Here is a 20,896-nt window from a genome sequence, read left to right on the forward strand (position 1 = left end):
TCCAACATAAGGCTGCCAGGGTAATTTTGCTAGTAAGAAACTCCTCACGGAAGGCAAAACCGGGAGACTGGGGGAGATCTCCCTGCACCCCACGTTCAGCTCCCATTTAGGAAGGCAGGAATTAGTTGCCAGGGGAAGGAGGGAAGCAGCTAAGCCACTTTCTGTCCAGTTCCTTCTGCCAGCACGCCACTAATGATATTCCACCATTTTAACCTTATCAAAAACCCAGCAAGGAAACTGTTCATTAGCGGTCACCTTGACACTACCCCATCCCCATTTCTGTGTAACCTGCTTGTCTGGAAAGACCTTTACATCAGCCTAAACAACTTGAGAGTGAAAGCTCAAGTGTGGAAAAAGAAGTATTCCTATTGCTCACGTTAAATATGCTCAACATTTTTCTTCAGGATGAGTAATGTTTTATTCCGGCCACTAGAGGACTCTGATGCAGAAACTCCCTACAAAGCATACCATCTAAATCAGCCTCCTGAGCCTATTACAATATAGAAGATACTCTCATGAGCACATTCTTTCTTGCATGCAGTTGCATCCACCGCATTCATATGGTGAACGACAGCATTTCCTCCAAGTTCCTGCCTCAAAGCCCTGCTGGTACTAAGTTTCACACAAACATAGTATCTGAGCAGATAGCAATTGGCCGCAACTTCCTGCAGCTCCTCTTCCCCCTCCCTGCTAGAGGCTGACTGGCCCCTCCCACCCATTTAATGGTTGAGTTTGCTTTGTTGCCCAAACGTTCTGAAGCAAAAGGCTATCTCCCTCTGCACCAGCTATGGTCAGAAGTGATAACCAAAGCCACTCTGGTCCCCCTCAGCTTGGCTCCCAATCTACCAGGAAATGTACTGTAGCAAGTTTAAGTACAGTTCAACTTTAATTTTGGTTTACATAAAACAGATCCTGCACAAACATTTTGTAAGGGTTTCAGATGCAGCCACTGGATTTTCTTTGAAAGGCAATTCAGGGGGAGGGGGACAACAGTAGTCCAGCTCTAGGAACGTGTGCAGGTGAAACGCATCTTGATTTATCTGTTGAGAAAGAACACAAGTAAATCAACAGAGATGAACACTGGCCTATTTCCCTACCCCATGATCAAAAGTCAAGGATGCCAGTTGCAAATGACATCCGTAAGGCAATATTCCGAAGTACAGATGCAGCCTAGTACAACTTTTCTGTGTTTAGAGTTTGCAAGAGTTGCCAAAAGAATTAACACAAAGTAAGTATCACATATACTTCATTTGCAGTATTTAATTTTGACACAAGCCCTTGGTCCTTTTAGGAGAACACATGTTCTCCTTAATGATGTTCTAAATCTGGCTATTTTACAGCACTTCTTATATGCTTTTTAAAAGACTTTAAAACGAAATGTTGAGGCAATCTTGGGTGAACCAGCAAATGTTTGTAAACTATAGTTGATGGCTTAGAGTGTTGAGCTAATCCAGTCAAACAACTACAGTTAAATAAATAATGACTTACTGCAATGTGTAATTTTAGTCAATGGATTTAAGTCCCTTAGTTCCCAATGGAATAAATTAAGTAAATTTGGTTCTGACTTAACAATAAATTTCTTAAACAGAGCAAAGCTCAGCAGCTTGGATCTAAGCTTGTGTTCCAAAGAATCAAAATTAATTAATGGGAGAATGAAGCTGGGGGAAAAAGCCAGATTTTCTCTGAGATTTAATGATTGCAAAAGCCTGAATAAGTAGCAGTTTAAAGGTGATTACAGGAACATAAATGTGAACTGATAGGTTGTCACACAGCCACTAATTAGAGAATATAATATTTGAACATGGAATATTGAACCCAGTTAACATGTTCATCTCAGAGAAAACATGTCTGGATATGAGGTGCCACACTTCCTCTTTTTAGCCTATTTCTTATGTGCATTTCAAAAACTTAAAACAATTTTAAAAAGTCAGTCCTAAAAACAGAGTATGTTCCTCTTGGTCCAAACCATTTTTAGTTTGAAACTGGCCACTGTCACATTTATGGAGAATTCAGCTACCCAGTGGCAACCAGCCATGACGATTACATGCTGCCTCCCAGAAGCAGTATGTCTGCATACAAGTTATCAGGAATTAGTAACAGGAAAAAGTCACTGCCTTCAAAGCTATCTTGCGCTCTTCCCAAAGGTATCCGAGTGGCCATTGTGAGAAACAATGTCCCTAATTGCCCAAAGAATCCAATTGTTCCTTAAGAGACCACACTTCCCCCAATACAATTTTGCCAATGAACTCACCTAAACTTTGGGAATTATATCACTGTCACAGGCTGCTCTATTTTCTGCTTGGTGATGAATTCAGAAATAATTCAATATATCTATGTTCTGCAAAATAAAAGAAGGTATATGGAAAATCAACTTGAGGGAATCTCTATCAGCTACAATATGTGCTATGACTGACACTTGCCTTCAGGACATTAGTTTATTCAGAAATGTATAGCACTGCCCACAATTGCTGTTAAACACTGCAAACCTGTGAACAAATCACAAGATGTACTTACGGACTTTAAACTTGTTCTTGGCCATGGCTGCAACTGCATCTGTGTGTGTTTCAAAGTGAACATCTGCTTCTCCAGTCGCTTGGCCACTTGAATTATATTCCATTGTGATCCTCACAGGCTTTAGGGGAGCAAAAAACTTGAAACAAAACAACAAAAACAAAAACCAGGAAAGTGGCAAGTCAGATTTTATGATTCATCTGATTATTAAATAAAGTTTTGAGAAGCTAAGATTAAACAGAAGCTGATGCAGTACACTTCTATATTTATAACTTGCATATTTTAAAATCTGATCTATCTATTCAACAATAAACTAAATTACCTGCTTTATAAGCAAGCAAACATAAATAAGCCAAAGATGTTTCATATACTGGAGATTCAGCAGAAATCCCAAGAGCTATTTCAGGAGCTCTCAATGATTAGGACACTCTGAGGACTCCTCACCCTTTCTTCATGAGAACACAGAGTGACCCTACAATCCTCACATATTTTGCAATAACTGTTTCTCAAAATCTCTCCTGCTTAGGAGCAGCTGGCCAGGTTTAAGCAGCACAATCCTGACGCACTTTTATGCATGTACAATCACATAAGCATATTTTTATAAAATCCCCCTCTTTAGGTATATCCTAAGACAGTTTTACCAACCTGGTGCCTTCAAGATAGAAGCTGTGGTCAAATCAACAACTGTTAGTCAACCTCATTATTTTAAACTGTAACTAAAAGAATAAAGTTAACTATCAAATCACAGACCAGTATTAAAAAAAGCTAACAATCATAGGCCAGATGCCTGAACTCTTGAGTTTGAGTAATGTAAATGTTAAGTGTTAGCATTCAATTTCTCAGGCAAACAATTGCAGTTAACACCCCCAGGCACTCATCCATTCCCTAGTGGCAAAACGCTACTGGGAATTTCAAACAACTGCATTTCAGCCAGGAGTTTCTAAAACTAGTTTCAGGTTAATCTGGTATTTCTACAAGTTTCAGTGACTGATCAAGACATTAAAATTCAGACTGAAGAAGGGTGTTTTCCACCTGCAATTGCTCAGGGTGTTTGAAATAACCTTACCCCTACATACATGTATAATATCTTGCGCTGTTGCTTGAAAAGGCATCCCCCTCAGGTGGACAAAGTAAGGGGAGGAGAAACATCCTGATTCAGCCACATCCTGAGGCTTTTCAAATACTTGTTTAAAAGCCTCTGTAGAGTCAAGAAAGCAGAACAAACATTTGCAAATTATATTTATGTGCCATGTATTTGTTTTTCCAGGAAAATTACCTCAAACAAACGATGTAACACTTACCACTTTTGTTTTCATTTTCATACGCCAGACTGGGCTTTGAGACTTCATTCAACTTGCTTTCCTCAAAAATGGTTTCAGAACATTGCTTTGGAATGGGAGATGCCATCATCTTCTTATACCGGAAAAAGTCACTGTGTGTTCGAATTGCACTCTTTTGGCTTGGGAATATTTCTATATAGCTATAATGTTTGTTTTTAAAGTGAGAGAATTAGATCATGATTATTACTTGTCAAAGCAGCCTTTTTAATACACCAAAGCTCAGTTCAAACATCAGAACTTTCAACAGGTAGCAAGAAACTGCCCACCACTGAACCATCTCATATTCAAAACAAAAACTATTTGCCTTATCTGAAAGCGATAATTTGCCCATTAATTCCCTCTTGAAAAGGGCCAATTTTACATTATTCTCCTACCGGTTCCCAATTTCTTCCTTATGCTTCAACAAAGCTTTATTAGCCATTTCTGGTGTTGCAAACTGTACAAATGCCTCTCCTGTTTTCCTCCTTCCTTCGTAGTCAAAGACAAATACTATGTCCTGTATAGTCAAACCTGAAAGAGAAGACATTTTGCACATGTCAATACACTCACCCTGGTAACCAAAAGGCGTATCTTGCAATTTGTTGGTAAGAGAAATAAAATGCGTACATGCTCTGTAGCACAGTAAAACACCTGAAGCTGCCTTAAATATAATGATCTTGCTATGTTATGCATCAGCTTATTTTTACTTTGTCCTTGAGTGATCAAATCTTTCTATAAACAAGCTCAGCACAGATGTAGGATGCAAGCCAATTTAATATTCTAAATTACTGTCTTAAAAGCTACTTTCATAACATAATCACATTTCTTTCCTCTTCATTCTTTTCTTTTCCTGATCTTAAAACAAAGCAGGTTTGCAACCATATTAAACAGGCCACAATACTATCTCCTTTATGCAAACTTTTCCTGCCCATTCAAGAAATCCAAGCAGTCATACACTTAATACACAATAAATGAGATGCCTCCAAGTTCTTAATAATTCAAAAACAATTCAATGATCCAATGCACACACATACACAATCAGAGAGAGAGAGAGAGAGAATGAGTGCTCGATGTAACGTCACCTGAGAAGAACTCTGAAATATCTACTTCAGAGCAACGGTAGGGCAGACCTCTCAGTCGTACCACTCCATCATTGTTTATGGGTGCCGAACGGAACTTCAGGCTCCTCATTAGGACATCAACATCCTTATTACGTATTTCAAAAACTGTTGGGAAAAGAAGTCCAACCCAGAAAATGGTGAATTTATTTAAAACTTTATAGCTGTCAGGCAAAGGGTTCTTGGACCATTTCACAAGAAGTACCTTCCACGTAGCGCTGGCCCAGGTATTTCCGGTGCTTGTTCAAGGCGTTCAGCACATCCTGTTCGGACTCAAGTTCAACTATAGCATCTCCTCTGCGCTTGCCATCTCGGTATAAGAGGAAATGTATGCCCTCCACGCCATTTCGGACCTTGCTCCCTAGAAAGTTAGCAAGTGTGTGGATGAAGAGACACGAGAAACCTTTCTTTTCTCCTGAGACCCTATGAATCAACTGGAATGTATTTGGATGTTTTGTATTTGGTATTCCCCAGCCCCATTTCACAGCTTCTGTAATCTCTCAGTATCGTATGATAAAATGCATTAATTTTAGTCAAAACATGCTGCTGTTTTAATTTGTTAAAAAAAGGTAGGTGGGTAATACAAATGTATTAACATTGTGGTAGGCTTTCTACACCTATTTTAGGTAAGTAATTGCAGCCTCTGCCCCATGCAACAGCCTCAAATTAAATCAACTCTTCTAAAGTAGCAAAATATGTTAAGGAGGGATATGCAGAGTCCTTGGTGCTGAGTTTAGTTATTTCATCATCCGACTAGGTAACATCATCAGTGCTAGTTAAGTGTGGAGTTTGCTTGCCACACTTACAGTAGCTTGCCCTGCCAGTGTTGGTGGGGGTGTGGTTTTCTCCTTGATAGTTCCTTGATTAGGCTGTTGTTTATTGCTTGATTGTTTGTCTGAGTTGGTAGTTCCTTGGCCAGGGTATTGTTTTCTGCTTGTTTGTCTGGTGTTAATCCCTGTTATCTGGGTATTGGAGAGGAGGTGTTCTGGTCCTTTTGTTTCCTTCTTAGCTTTTCTATTGTCTCTTTTGAATGGTGTGTAAATGTGGTCTATCTCTGTGTGCCTGTTGATGGCTGACTTGTCTGAATGCTGAGCTTCCAGGAATTCCCTTGCTTTTTGGATTTGGCTTGGTCTAGGATGCTCACAGCTTCCCAGCTGAAACTATGGTTGGGTCTGTCCATGTGTTGTGAGATGAAGGAGTTCTCATCGTGTCTTCTGACTGCCAGTTGGTGTTCGTGGATGTGCCCTGCTGGTCTTCTGTCTGTCTGTCCTACATAGTGGCTCTTACAGTCCTTACACTGTATGTTGCAGATGACTCCTGTTTTTTCCTCTTGGGCTACCTGTCTTTACTTCAGATGTTTTGGAGGGCTTTAGTTGGTTTGTGTGCTACAGTGATGCCATGTGGTTCTAATAGTCTGTTGGCTGTTTCTGAGACGTTACTGATGTATAGCAGTGTTATCCTTTTCATAGCTTGTGCTGGTTGTGCTGCAGTGGGTTGGGCGGTCAGGCACTTTTTGATAAAGTTGTGTGGGTATCCATTTTGTTGGGAGATGCTGTGTAGGCAGTCTGTTTCTTTTTTCTGGTGTTCAGGGTTGCTGAAGTGCATTTGTGCTCAACTGAATAGTGTTCTTACGCAGCTCCTCTTGTGGGAGGTTGGGTTGTTGCTTTGGTAATGGAGCACTTGGTTAGTGTGGGTTGTTTTTGAACTGTGTTTCTAATTTGTCATCATTTCCTCTGCTGATGAGGATATCCAGAAAAGGTAGGATATCCAGGAAGGAGGGATATTTTTTATACATTCTCCCTCTCAGCTTGCAACTGTAATTAAAACAAACAAACAAACAGATCCCTTCACTGTTGGCTGTACCCCTGGTGCTGGCCTTTTCCAGAGAGCTGCCTTCTTCAATTACAGTTTAGTCTACAACACTGGGATTCCCTGGTGGTACCCTTCCAAGTGCTAACCAGGTCCAATCCTGCTTAAATTTCTATGGCTACCCAAAACAGTCACCAGCTGTGACTTCATAAAATATACCTTGAACATCATAAAATATATGTGAAACGTTAAGCAATAGGTTTAATGCCAGGAGGTGGTGGCCTTTAGTTGCTACATGTGGGCCAATCAGGACAAAGAAGTTACCTGAAAAAAAGTTGAGAACATCTTGCTCAGTGCAGTCATATGGCAGGCCTTGGGCTCGAATCAGATGCACTTCATTCTGCTCTTCTGTTTCTTCTGGAGATATTTCATATTCTGGGGGTAAGTGATATCCCTCTTGAAAAGACTCTTGATCCTACAAAGAGAGAGGAATTTTTTAAATGCCGTAACTGTATCCTGGGGACTGGTAAAATGGTACAGTTCCTGTGGAACCTGCACAAGCTGAAAATTAATTAAATTTCAATATTAAAATTTTAAAAAGGACTGAGACCTTGCAGTATTGAGGAATTTCACAAGAGTTCAATATTCTCACATGACATCTTATAAAATCTCAGGGATATCATCAAAAGGGCAGGTTCTACCTGCCTACGGTGATTACTACGAGCAGTCATTTCATCATGAAAAGCCACACAATGAATCCCTGTCACCACTAATAGATTGGCAACTACTGCTGTAAATGAACCCCTAAGTGTGTAACAGCATATGAAAAACAAGAGTCTTGGGACACACTTCACTCCAGGATGGACGCTAAAAAGCGTAAGTTTACTTGGAAGATATAAAACCAGTTCTCATCATATTTTACAACCACCTCAGTTTAGGCAAGCTATGAGCTAAGTGGACTGATATTCCAGACCCATCTACACCAAAGGACTAGTTTGCTTCAACAGTATATCTAGCTGCTTTTATATGGCCTTGAGAATTACATGTCTTCAGTATTACATATGTGTATCTGCAACAGATAGGGAAATATGCTCAGGATCAAGATAAAAACTTAGCAGTTAGGAGCCACCTTTGCCAAACTAGTACACTGTAGAGGATTTATAACTTCCAGAGATGCTGGTTAGGAATTCTAAATGTTGTAGTCCTAATTCATTTGAAAGATACCATGAAGCTGGGGAAATACTAATCTGAAGGATGAAAGTTTCTAGTTTAGCTATTTACATAATTTGCAATGCATATAAACAATATTATGTCTGTGCATCTTGCAGATTCAATTGGAAGAGGTATTTCAGAACCCACAGGAAGGCAAATGCAGGATCTGTCTATGACTCATTAAAACAGCTACATCCCTTTCCAGGACTCCATCTTAGCAACGGATACATCAGTTTTAATAAGACACCAATATGTGTTGTTTTTGTACTTCTGAAACATTTCCTCACAATCAAATCTGCCACACTGCACAACCCAAAAGAACCCATTTTGTGGTGTTTCTTTAAAACGTGAAACCTCTTCTATCTGCTCTCAAACAAACTCAGATTTCTTTTTATTTGCCTTTCATACCACAACAGCCTATTAGAAGTTGCATGTCGCCTCACAACGGGCTTCTTTCTTTTGTATACCAAGAGTGTACAATTGTTTTATGAACCTCAATGCGTGCGTGTGTGTAAAAAATAAACCAGTAGTATTCAGGAACAGGCTGTCACCCTGTCAATGCTTTTCAAGATGACCCACAGGAAGAAATGAGACCCAGAATTCAATAGTTTTGGAAAGGAAGACCCGTTTTAAGCTACAGCAACAGGTTCCTTGAGGGCTTTTAAGTTATATATTCTGCCAGAAGTTGCAAAGTTGGATAGGAAAAGCAATGCCACAAACATGAACTTCATCACGTGCTCAACCAAGCCTGAAGAACGCCTAAACGCCCGGGAAACAGTGATACCCGCCAGCATCTCCTGAGGCATCCCAGGAAGAGGGCTCGGGAGGCTCTTTCTACCCTCAAGCCAACTTCTGCAAAGAGCTTGCGGGGGAGGGGGCAGAGAGAGCCTAATTCCCCAAGCCCTCCCCCCCCCAGCAGGATCAGCCCAAGGGCAAAAGGGGATCTGCCCACCCACGCGGGCGGCACGTGTTGAACAAGGATACAAATGTTGCGACCATTTTCCTTCCAGAAGAGAGGAGAAAAAGCAGCCTGACTAGGCGAGGGCTGAGGCGGGGGGAGGCCTATGTCACGCATGACCTTCATCCCGGGTCGGCGCCTCCAGGAGGCCCGAGATGAGATGTTTTGTAGTCCAAGACGCCTCCTGGGCAGGCGGTGCAAAAACGGGGGGCTAGAGCGAGGCACCCCCCCTACCACGGGCAACCTCCGCGGCATACCTGGCTGTAGCAGCGGCCCGCGAGGGCCGGGGATAGCAACGATCCCCGCCAGGAGCCGAAGCCGGGCACCGGCCCGGCGGAGCTGGAGAACCCGCGGCTCTGCGTGGCTGCCCCGAGCAAGAGCAGGAGGCGGCGGCGGCCCCAAAGGCCGAGGGCGCCGGCGGGCGGCGGCGACGAGGAGGGGGGCCGGAGCGGCAGGCAGGCCGCGCCGGTGTGGCGGCAACTGCTGTAACTACAGCCGCAGCCGCGGAGCAGCGCGCCCAGCACCCAGCGAGTCCCGGCCATGGGAGAGGGAGGCTTCGTCGACGTCGTGGCGACCAGCCCGGGCGAGCCAGGCCGTCCAGCGCACGCGCGGCCAAGGGCCTTCCGCCGAGGGACGGGCTGCGCACGCGCAGTGGGAAGCGGAGGCCCCGCCCGCCGCGGGCGCGTGGCTCAGGGGCTGGACTGCGCACGTGCGTGAGCGAGCGAGCGGACTCCGGGCAGCAGCGGCTGCAAAGCCCGCTGACCTGAAGCAGCCAAATCCCTTTGAAGATGCAGCCTCGTTTGATTGGCGTGCAAACAATAAAGCAGCGCAGCCCGCCCCTTGCTGCGTGCTCCCGCCACTTTACAGGCCTGTTTGAAGATCCGCTTGGGGGGTGGGATACCTTTTACTACATTCGTTCTTCCCTCTCCGTGGTTCAGGTGGGGTTCCGGGCACCCCTATTTGTGGAGTGGGGCTCTTTACGCCCCTGGCCAGCCTTGCAGCCTTCCCCAGACAGACTCCAAGTCAGTGTTTCTCAACCTTGGCAACTTTAAGATGTGTGGACTTCAACTCCCAGAATTCCCCCAGCCAGCCATGGTGGCTGGGGAATTCTGGCAATTGAAGTCTGTGAAAGGTGAAAGGTATCCTGTGCAAGCACCGAGTCATGTCTGGCCCTTTGGGGGGACGCCGGTTTTGGGACGTTTTCTTGGCAGACTATGTGGGGGTGGCTTACCATTGCCTTCCCCAGTTGTCTCCTTCCCCAGCAAGCTGGGTCCTCATTTTACCGAGTTTGCAAAGGGTGAGAAACACTGGCCTGGAGTTTAGCTGTGGAATTATGGTTTAGTAGGTTGTATTAAACGTATGGTGCAGAGTGGTAGGCAGCAGTATTGCAACCGAAACTCTCCTCACGACCAGAGTTCAATCCCAGCAGAAGCTGGATTCTTGGGTAGCCGACTCAGGTCGACTCAGCCTTCCATCCTTCCGAGGTCGTTAAAATGAGCACCCAGCTTGCTGGGGAAAGTGACAACTGGGGAAGGCAATGGCAAACTACCCCGGTATAGTCTGCCAAGAAAATGTCACGAAAGTGGTGTCCCTCCAAAGGGTCAGACATGACTTGGTGCTTGCACAGGGGTCCTTTCACCTTCACGTTGTATGAACCAGGCCTATAGGACAGCGCTTGGATATCTAAACGTGGCATTTGGGGTAACAATGTACCCTCCAACACTCTTTACCAAATTTCCTACTCTGCCTAATCTTTATAATTTTAAATTTAAAAAAAAAAGAATGGAAGCTAGCATGCCTTGAGCATAACCTGCAGGTTCCTGGGAATCCTCTTTGGCTTGTTTTGTGTGTATTGTATGATGATTATTATTTTTTTTGCCAAGGGAGGATGGAACACTTTGGCCCCAAATGTTGAAAACTGTTTAGTGCAACATGTTTCTTGCAACACCACTCCAGACCAATTGTGTTCACAAATACCCGCTTCAGGGAATCGCCTGACATGGGTAGCCAGATGTTTTTCTATCTCATCCATGTTATTTTATGTCATCCGCTCCCAGTGGCAGACCTACATTTTTGGGGCCCTGAAGCTTGAACTGTTATTACACTATATTATTAATATTGTTTTTTAAAAACCCCTTCACATACAGTAGACCCGTAATTTTTAAGCAATGTGGACTAAAGTCACTTCTGGAGCCCCTCTGGGATTAGGGGCCCTGAAGCTTAAGCTTTATTAGTTTCATAATAGATCTGCCCCAGTTGGGTCCCAATAGAGAGTTTGAACCCCACGACTGTGGCTCCGGCAGTAATACCACCTGGGTCTTGGTACAGTAGATGAGCATCCTCCGAGCAACCCTCCTCTTATGGCTTGCAAAGTGCGTTGGCAGGCAGGCAGGCAGGCCCTACCTGTGAATGTGACCTGCAGCCGGGAAGGCCCGAGAGGCGCAGGAGCCTTGATTTTAAAAGAGGAAATAAAAAGGGGGCCCTCGACCGGCCGCGAGCGGGGCAAGTCGCCCCCACTCAAGAGGGCTGCCCTGCGCGTTGGCTAGAAATTCACCCTCTCCTCCCAGACCTGCATGCGCGGCGGACTCCAACTCCCATCGTGCCCAGCCTGCCTGGGAAGGGCGGGAGCTCAGGGATCCCGCCGCGCAAAAAGCGCCCTGAGAGGGGCGGCGCAGCCGGCGCCGGCGCGCTCCGAGGCGCAGGACGCAGAGGGGGAGGCGGCTCCGGACGGCGGCCGGCCTCGTCAGGGCCCGCCCGCCTGCCCGCGTTCCCTCCTCCTCGCTTCCCTCGCCGCGGCCGCCTGCCATTGGGAGCTGCGCCGAGGCAGCCGCTCCTGCTCCGCCGCCGCCATCATGAGCTTCTTGTTGTAAGTGCGAGAGGCGCGCGTCCGGCGGAGAGCGCTTTCGCCTCGGCCTCTGCCGGCGGGGAACAGCCCTGAGCCCGGCCGGCCGGGTCCTCGGGAGGAAGGCAGCCGGACGCGCCTCCGCCCCGTGTCCGAAGTGGGCGAGTGGGCGGGCGGACTGACTGACTGACTGACTGACTTCGGGACAGAACCGGCCGGAAAGCCCGGTGGGGCGGGCGAGGCGCTTCTCGCCCGCCGCCTGGGCCGCTTCTCGCCCCCTCGCCTGGCTGGCCTTCTCGGCTTACCCTTGGCCTCGCCCCCGTCCTCCCTCCGCTTCCTCCTTCCTCCCCTTCAAGGCCGGCCGCCGCCTTCCCGTCCACCTCGGCTCCTGGGGGAAGCGAGAAGCGCGTTCATAATCTATATATATTTATTTGTGGGGGAGAAGGGGGTGCCTTTGCTGGCCTTTCTTTCTCTCTCCTCCTTCCCCCCTCTAAAAATGGACACGATTGGTAGGACTAGGATGGGGTGGGCTCTCCTGGACCGCAGAGCGGGAGAGGATTCAGAGATCCGAAAGTGGAAGGAGGGCTGGTGGATGAGTTGCTCCCCCCCAACCCCCGTATCTCTTCTCTGAAAAGTTTTAAGTGTTTTTCTTTCCTAGAAAGCCAATGAAGTAAAATGGGGGGGAGGGCCAGTCCTTGTTTCCGGGTGCCCGGAGGTGATCTGCTGTGATCTATATGGTATGGTGTGTGGGTGTGTGTGGGTGTTAAGTGTGTTGAAGTTGGGTGACCAATAATTCTAAATAAAGTCCCTGCAGTTGAATTGGGGTGATTGGAGTTTTTGTCATGCCCCCCCCATCTTTGCTTCCCTTTGCCCCCCTCTGTCTCCACTCACAGCAGCTGGGTGACTCCCCAGGGGTTTTGTTCAGTAGCCATAAAATGGAATTGCATCTCTCCCACCCTTGTCAAGGGAATGCAGGGGTCCTGTAATCAATCATCCTTTCCAAAAGCCTTTTCAATGACTCTGGCCTTTTTCCAATGGTTCTTCAGATGAAGGAATGGGTGAGATGCCCAACGTAGAACGAAACATTTTGTGTACTTGTGTATTGTTTTTGTTTTGTCTCTTTTAATCCCGATTGACAGTAACCCAGTTGGTCCTGTTATATGGAGATGCCCTTCCACCTTTTACATATTGGCCATTGATCGCAGCTGTGCAGCTGCACTTGTTTTTCTTAATGATTTTTTAAAAAATTCCTAGAAGCAAGTTTGTGATTTAGTTAAAAAAAAACCTTCAAAATATGTATCTTAATTAAGAAGGTAGTTGTTTGGTTCTTAACAGCCCAGTGGGTCTTTCTAGAGCATCTAGAGCAGTGTTTCTCAGCCTTGGCAACTTTAAGATGTGTGGACTTCAACTCCCAGAATTCCTGGGAATGTTGGCTGGGGAATTCTGGGAGTTGAAATCCACACATCTTAAAGTTGCCAAGGTTGAGAAACACTGCTCTAGAGGATACACATTGTGTGCCTTTTTTTAAAAAAAAGTAATATTTGTGTCCTCGAAATTTTGCATTTTGCTCTGGCAGATTGCAGTCGGAATGGAGATTGTTTTTAGGGTGATGCTTCATTTTCCTGGAAAGAAATCTTACAACTGTGTTAATAAAAATTATGTCCCCACTTCCATTATCAGCCTTTGAGAAATGATAGGAGCCCATCTATTAAAGATTGGTGCATCCCTTACACAGTTATTGTGCGGAAGGAGTGCTAGATATGTTGCCTTGAACTCCTGAATAAATCTTAACAAATAACTGTCCTTATTGAACTCTCTTGATGTTAACTTTTGAGGAAGCAACATCCTTAAGTATGGGTTTACCCCCAAAATGGTACACAAGTAATAATAATAAATAAGTAGGGCCAAATTTTATTAAGCCTTTGGAATAATAAGTATCTTGAGGGTGTGATCCAGATTTATTAAATGTTTTTTTCCAAATACTGTGTAGTATTGTCAGATTGATATCAGTTACAGAATTCTAAAAGTTAGTTCTATTAATCTGGAGAAAGATTTATGCCAAAACAGTAGTGATGACTAGGACATAAATATGTGCAGCCTATGTTTATTTCCATTTGGTTTCCTGGTTCGAAAGCAGAAACCAAATCTCAACATAGGAGTGGAGACATTGTAATTACGATAATATGCGTTAGTTAAATGAATTACCACTTAAAAAAAGGATAAATGGCAAGGGGTATGTCCTAACAGTCAGGAATCACACTGAGACGAGGAGTAGGTCTCTAGTGTTTATTACTGCTACATAAGACAGAATCCTAACAAACTGAAGAAGCGTGGTAAAACCCAGACAGATAAACCCCAAAAGTCAAGGCGGGTCTGATCTGTGTCTCTTTGAATGGCTGCTTAATTCCTCAGTACTACGCATGCGTTTTCCCCCCTGGATAGAGGCCCCCTCCTGCTCACCATCAGTACTCATGACATGATATGCTGGGGGCTTCAAGAATAAACAATGCATAGCACTTCATTGTAGAAGACTAATTTTGTTGAAGACTAATTTTGTGAAGCACTGATGGTAATGTGGTGATGGAGATATTGTTGAACTCCGTCTGGTTTGCTGTAGCCATCATGGCTAGTGGTGACAACTGAAGTATTGCATTCTAACCACATTTGATTGCTGCAAGCTAGAAAATATAACTTGGGCAAGTATGCTTCAGAAGTGAGTTTATTCTTGACTAACCATGTAACCAGTCCTTTTCACCTGTTTTCACCACAGTTACCATCACCCTGTGCCCTCTTATTCTTGCTGACAGAAAGATAATGTGCACATTCTTGAATCTGGTTACTGTGGCTAAAGTAGGTGACACGGCTTTTGTTTCTAGTGGCAGTCCCACAAGGGATCTCCTGATTTTCCTTCTTCAGAGAGTCCTAGTAGTGATGCTAATGGTGTGTTTTCATCCCCATTTTTAATATTGCTGGAAACTTCCATAAATCACAGCCAGAATATACCCTGACATGTGCAGATCGATTGCTTTTAAAACTGTTGTTGTCAGACCGGGAAGAATAAGCCAAACCATCACTGTGTGTTGTTGACTAATATTATTTCTTAGCTATTTCTTTTTTATTTTGCTTGCTCAAATTCAACAGTGTCCATAAAGAGGAGCAAGCAGAGATCAGGCAGATGAAAGCCACCTTGTGGACTAAGCCCCGCCCTTTTACACATGTGTGGTAAAGTTGCACACATGCCCAAAAGGGGTGAAGCTTGTAGCATAATGCTGCAGTGCTGCTGAAAACAGCAAGATCCTGTGGGCAGCCTTCCCAGACTTCAAGTCCCAACACCTTGCAATTTTGAGAAAGTTTTGTGGCCTTAGGACAGACAACGGAAATGCAGCAAGCAGATAAATCTGGAATTCAGGATGGGGGAGTGCAGCTTTTCTCCATTTGTTTTCAGCTCTCAACAAATAGGAGGGCCAGACATGCAAATGTTTCTTGTGGTTTTTTAAAAATATTTTTATACAAGATACTTTCCATTGTGGCAGTTAAAGATGATGCTAGAAATCAAACATCCTGAAATAACGGAGAAAAGCTGGGTTTCTCAGTGTGTTCTCCATTTTTTTTTGGTGGTTTTGAGAAGATAGGGGATTAGGAATGCAAGTGTTTTTGACAAATCACTGCATATAAATGTCCAGTTTATTTCTTCTCTGGATGACCGAGTTGATCTGGCTGTGGTCATACCCCAGTAGTGGGGGTTGTGCGCTCATAGGATTCTGGATTGTTGGACAGTCATGAATATTTCACTGGAAATTTGAAACCTAATCTTCAAGTTGGCAATGTTTTTTAAAGAACAAATTACTGCATAGTTACAAAAGCCTACCCTCCAATTCCCAGGAAGATGTTAAAGATAGTTCTTGTAGGCGTAGCATATGGCAATACACCACTGCTTTTTTGAATTATTTAAATTGCCTGAAAAAGAATGCCTTGGGGGGACATGCTCTTAAAATCTTATTTTCTCAGTTGCCCATTGCTTTAGCTTAGTTAGTCTTTCAATTACATAAGTGCCCCCATAAAAAAACTGCCAGCAGAATTGTTTATTTGCAAAAATCATGTATAAAAAAATCTAAAATATGCTTGTTACAGTATAGGGCCACAAGACTTTTGCTTTCACAGCATTGGTGTTTTGTGTTTTTTATATCTTCACTGATTGCAATTGTTTCATTCATGTCTATTTAAGGAAACTAAAAAAAAACCCTCAGCATTTTCAAACAATCTATTAGAGTTCTCATCCCTACTTCTTCTTCTCGATTTCATAAACTCAGCCTTAGACCTAAAAAGTTAGCAGAATACGATTTAGAAACTATATCCTACATAGCAGAAGGATGGAAAAAAATCTACAAAACTTCTAGGCAGTAACATAACCACAAAACTCAATGAATGTATGAGAATCTTAGAATTTTTTTTTATAAACGAGAAAGCTTTTCAGTCCAAATTCTTTTCCTGGTAAGACTTAGAGTACATATTATCCCAAATTCATAAAAATCCAGGAACACTTCCCTCCCCCTTGGCTTAGCTAAAAATAAATCTATTCAGTGGATTATGTATATGTATACACACACACAAATACACAAAACACAGTTTAAAAAACTCCCACCATATGCCATGATATAACTAGCTTCTTGCGTGGCTCTTCCTCCTGAAAAAAATAGAATGATGGAGGGATCTCATTAAACAATCTAGTAACAAACCAATTGTATAATGGCACTCTATCAGTTGTAACTTTATGATCTGGACAAAGTGGAGAAAACTTTAACAGTTTCTAGTAATCAAAGTAATAAATGCTGCCTAAGATGCATTGGTCAATCACATTTAGCAGTACCTCTGAAGATGTCATTCCCTGATGACTTAATCACATGCGTTTCTACATACATGGTTTTACACTAGCATTTGGCAGTAAATCACAACTTTCCAGAGCTTATTCAGCATTTGGCTTTACTTGGCAAAAGATTCTCGGGCATATCTGGGCTAGATTAGAATCTTTTATCACAGGTCAGAATGGAGCTTTAAGCGGAGCAGGCTGCAGTGAGTGGTCAAGAAGTCAGAGTTATTATAAATAGGATATTCCAGAGTTTAAACTCTTAAGTTTTCTTCTCAAAGCTGATGCGGTCCTGTCGAGCTTCTGTGGCGCTAACATTTCAGAATAAGAACCACTTCGTTTTTTTGATAGCTGACTAAGTTGTGTAGCCACAATATTTTTTTCTCTTTGCTTGGAGTTGTGTTGCTTTTCTAGGACAACTGCCCCATATCGCTCATCTCTGAGAAAGTAAGGGCTTATTTGGGTGTCCACGTTATGACCACAAAGCACACATAGGAGTCCCTGAGTCCAGCTAAAAGGATGCCCGCCAGACATTACTCACAATAAACAAAGGTCAGGTTTGGGGATTTGCTTACTGTGTATCTTGAGAAAATATTTCCTATCAAAGTCAAAACCAGTTTTGTTGAATATAAGAAACTTACCATGTTCCCTAGCTTTCTTGATCTGCAACAGAAAGATCCTGGCAAAGTCAAGACGTAGCATATCACCTTGGTGGGAGATGGTAATGTTCAGGTTCATTATCTCTTTCTTGCATTTTTTTTTTAAAATCCAAAAATAATGCTAAAATATTGATATGATGAGAGCCAGTGTAGTGATATGGTTAAGATGTTAGACTAAGACCAAGAAAACCCAGGTTCAAGCCATGGGAACTTGCTGGGTGATTTTGGGTTAGAGAATCTTAGCCCAACTGACCTCACTGAGTTGGTATTCTAGGGCTAAAACAAAGGGAGATCTCCATGAAAGGCACCTCAGGGTCTTGGAAAAAATCCATCCATCCATCCATCCATCCATCCATCGAACAGAGACAGAGAATGGAATTTTCTGTGTGAATGTATGTGAGCCTCAAGGAATCTATTTTGGTAACTTTTCAGTTTGTACCATAAGCAGTACCAATCAAAGCGAATATTTGTAGTTCAGGGATGAACTGTGGAGTCCTTGGTGCTCTCTGAGCCTTGTTTTCTTGCAGACGTTTCACTGCCAGACTAGGCAACATCTTCAGTGCGAAGAGGGAGTGGGCCTTGCTCTCAGTTTATATACTGTGGCTTGCCCTGCTTGTGTTGCTGGGGGTGTTGTTCTCTCCTTGGGAGTCCTTTGATTGGGCTGTTGTTTGCTGCTTGGTTGATGGCCTGAGTTAATAGTTCCTTGATTAGGGTGTATTGTGCTGCTTGGTTGTTCATCTGTGTTGAACCTAGTGTTGATTTTTGCATATCTGGCTGTTGATTGCTGGCAAGGGAGTGTCCTGGTCTTCTGGCTTTTCTATTGTCTCTTTTGAATGGTATGTAAATGTTGTTTCCCTCTATGTGTCTGTTGATGGCTGCTTGGTCTGAGTGCCAGGCTTCCAGGAATTCTCCGGTGTTTTTGGATTTGGCTTGGTCTAGGATGCTCACAGTTTCCCAGTTGAAACTATGGTTGAGTCTGTCCACGTGTTGTGAGATTAAGGAGTTCTCATTGTGTCTTCTGACTGCTAGTTGGTGTTCGTGGATGCGCTCTGCTAGTCTTCTGCCTGTCTGTCCTACACAGTGGCTGTTACAGCCTTTGCATTGTATGTTGTAAATAACTTGTTTTTTCTTCTTGGGCGATTGGGTCTTTTGGGTTGCTTAATATGTTTTGAAGGAATCAAGCCACAGTATATAAACTGAGAGCAAGTCCCACTCCCTCTTTGCACTGAAGATGTTGCCTAATCTGCACGAAAACAACAAGGCCCAGAGGGCACCAAGGATTCCACCATAAGCAGTCTTAGAGAATATTTATGTGCCTATGTTGTCAGCCCCACGAGGTAGACCAGGCCAGCAAATCAACTCCATAGGAAGGTTAACCTCTACAGGAAGGTTAAACTAACATAAACTTGCAAGATTGATTGTGCTGTGCCTCCTCCCCCTTCTTATACTCCAGTGAATCTTATATATAAACCAGATAAATGAAAGGAACTGTAGCTTCTCTGCCATATGTTGGACTTCAGAAAAGGTCAATAGCCCTGTATCCTGAGCCAAGTCACTTCTGAATGTTATCTCGTTGCTCTGAACTTAAAAAATGTTTCAGCCCCTTTTGCTTAAGTAACAGTTCCTGCACATTTCCATCAGGGTCATCTTCCTTACTCTCTACGGCAGTGTTTCTCAACCTTGGCAACTATAAGATGCGTGGGCTTCAACTCCCAGAATTCCCCAACCAGCCAGTGAGAAACACTGCTCTACAGTATATATTGGATGGAGAAATTGTTATTCTTTGTTACGACTTTCAGTTTATATAATAATTGAGTTACAGTAAATATCAGCCATGAGGTTACAGCTGATAAGATTGTTTTTCTGTTTGGGAAAAATAGCCAGGTTAGGGCTGGGCATCTTATTTGTGATCAACTTAGACTTTGTGGAATCCAGGTTTTCTTGAATACACTTTCTTAATCCGGGGAATAGCAATCTGTATTCTCCAAATAAAAAGAAATTCTGAGAAATTCTCCCTCATCTTTCACAAGAATGATGGAATTGACTTTGTTCCTTTGCAGTAACTGACATAGGATGAATAGAGGGTACTGTTGACAAACTTCTTGCTGAGTTTTATCTCTACTAACATTTTTGTATTAGCTTTAGAAATTTAAAGATTTGTTCTGGAGTTGGAAAGTTCAGAAATCCCCAAAACTGAAAATGAATCATTAAACTTCATGGTGTGATTTTTTTACATTAGTATACATACATAATGTTGTAATCTCTATATATTCTCTTCATAACTCTTCAAATGATTTCTATTCTGTGATACAGTTTTGGAATCATACAAGGCTTGCAGGCAAAACATTGCCTTCCTGTTAACCATAATTAAGAGATCTAGAACTGTATTTGCTTGTTCATCCATCCATCCATTCATTCAATAAACTTATATAGCTGCCCATGTCCCAGAAGGAGCTCTGGGTGATGAAAGTAATAAAAGCACAGTACACTAAAAAAGACCATTTTAAACAACAAGCAATATTGCAGCCCTGGTAAAACTCACCTTCGTTCACCAATCACCCCATGCCAGCTCCTTCAACATCCTGGCTCCAGTGCCTGGGGGTAAAGCACCTATCCTTGGTCGTCTCTTTGCTCTGTGCTTGCTGAGAATAAGTTCCCCCATCTTCAGTTTGTTAGAGCTATGTTTAACCATGATCCTGACCTTTAAAGTGTCTTTGTTATATAGAATCCCTGCTTAGTGCTAATAGTTCTTAGTACTGCTGAAAAACTGAATTTGTGGCTGATTGATTACATTTGCAGCATTGTCTTTTAAACCTTTTCCTGATTCACACATTTATAAATTACTATATTTATTGTTACAGTTTGTAGTGACAGCAGTACAATCCTTGAATAGAGGACGCTATCAGTGGCTGCTACCCATAATGACAACAAACCAACCCCGTATTTGGGAACAATATCTCTGATTATAAAATGGCACAGACAAACAGGAGAGCTGTTGTTCTTGGAAGCTTGCAAGAGGCTGCCTGGCTAGGATGGATGAATTTTTTGTTCTAATTTAGCAAGACTCGTCTCATGATGAAACTTGCATGTTTTGAAATAACCAGTTGCATAGCTGGTAATGGACCTCGGGTAGAAAAAGGAGTTACTATTTAATGTGGGCCATTTTTACTTCTAAGCAGTACAAAGCAGGAAGTTTTATGCTGCCACAAAAGTTACACGTTTACATCTCACAATGTGACGTGCTTAAGTAATATTCTAGTAAAGTTTCACATGTAAAATATTTCATTGTGTTATAAAGTTGAAATAACCAATCTGTAATTGTAGCTGCTTGTTTTTAGCATGGGGTGTCCACTTACAGAATTATCAGTTATTTTGGTTATATCTGCTTACTCTTCATCTCTGGGTTTTGTGGAGCTGGAGTAAAATAAGCTTACGTTTCACTAGCATATGTATAGTACAACTGGAACAAGGAAGGAAGAGCTTCTGTAAGTGACGAGGATTACAACTGTACAAAGAACTGCTGTCTTCAGTGGTGGGATCTGAGAGGGTTGTGAGAGTAAACTACTGATTAAGCAAATTGCGTTTTTAATACATTTCTTTGGAG

At 43.1% G+C, this 20,896-nt stretch overlaps 2 protein-coding genes across 2 annotated transcripts in view; one reads left to right on the forward strand and one right to left on the reverse strand.

The window, feature by feature from the left end:
- Positions 1-867: 867 nt before the first annotated feature.
- On the reverse strand, positions 868-9,518 carry GRSF1 (G-rich RNA sequence binding factor 1). Its single transcript, XM_063309640.1, has 10 exons — positions 9,185-9,518; positions 7,082-7,232; positions 5,154-5,309; positions 4,913-5,056; positions 4,226-4,361; positions 3,813-3,991; positions 3,588-3,709; positions 2,515-2,650; positions 2,252-2,338; positions 868-1,040 (listed from the first exon to the last, which is right to left on the reverse strand). Exons 1-9 carry the CDS (start codon positions 9,467-9,469, stop codon positions 2,289-2,291), a joined length of 1,359 nt encoding a protein of 452 aa, XP_063165710.1. The 5' UTR covers positions 9,470-9,518; the 3' UTR covers positions 868-1,040; positions 2,252-2,288.
- Positions 9,519-11,634: 2,116 nt separating this feature from the next.
- MOB1B (MOB kinase activator 1B) overlaps positions 11,635-20,896 on the forward strand; it is a 34,697-nt gene continuing 25,435 nt past the window's right edge. The window contains exon 1 of the mRNA XM_063310690.1: positions 11,635-11,793. Within this exon, the coding sequence (XP_063166760.1) occupies positions 11,780-11,793 (14 nt within the window). The 5' untranslated portion in view covers positions 11,635-11,779. The remainder of the gene's footprint in view (positions 11,794-20,896) is intronic.

The sequence above is a fragment of the Candoia aspera genome, chromosome 8 (genome assembly GCF_035149785.1).
Source record: "Candoia aspera isolate rCanAsp1 chromosome 8, rCanAsp1.hap2, whole genome shotgun sequence".
In the NCBI taxonomy this organism is placed as follows: domain Eukaryota; kingdom Metazoa; phylum Chordata; class Lepidosauria; order Squamata; family Boidae; genus Candoia; species Candoia aspera.

What these genes read in the sequence shown, in the direction of transcription:
- GRSF1 (XM_063309640.1), bottom strand. Translation starts at nt 9,469, where the DNA reads ATGGCCGGGACTCGCTGGGTGCTGGGCGCGCTGCTCCGCGGCTGCGGC. An exon ending in CGGGCCGCTGCTACAGCCAG is followed by an intron (nt 7,233 to 9,184) that starts GTATGCCGCGGA and finishes CTCTCTTTGTAG; the next exon opens with GATCAAGAGTCTTTTCAAGA. An exon ending in CAAGAACAAGTTTAAAGTCC is followed by an intron (nt 2,339 to 2,514) that starts GTAAGTACATCT and finishes TTTATTTTGCAG; the next exon opens with AACATAGATATATTGAATTA.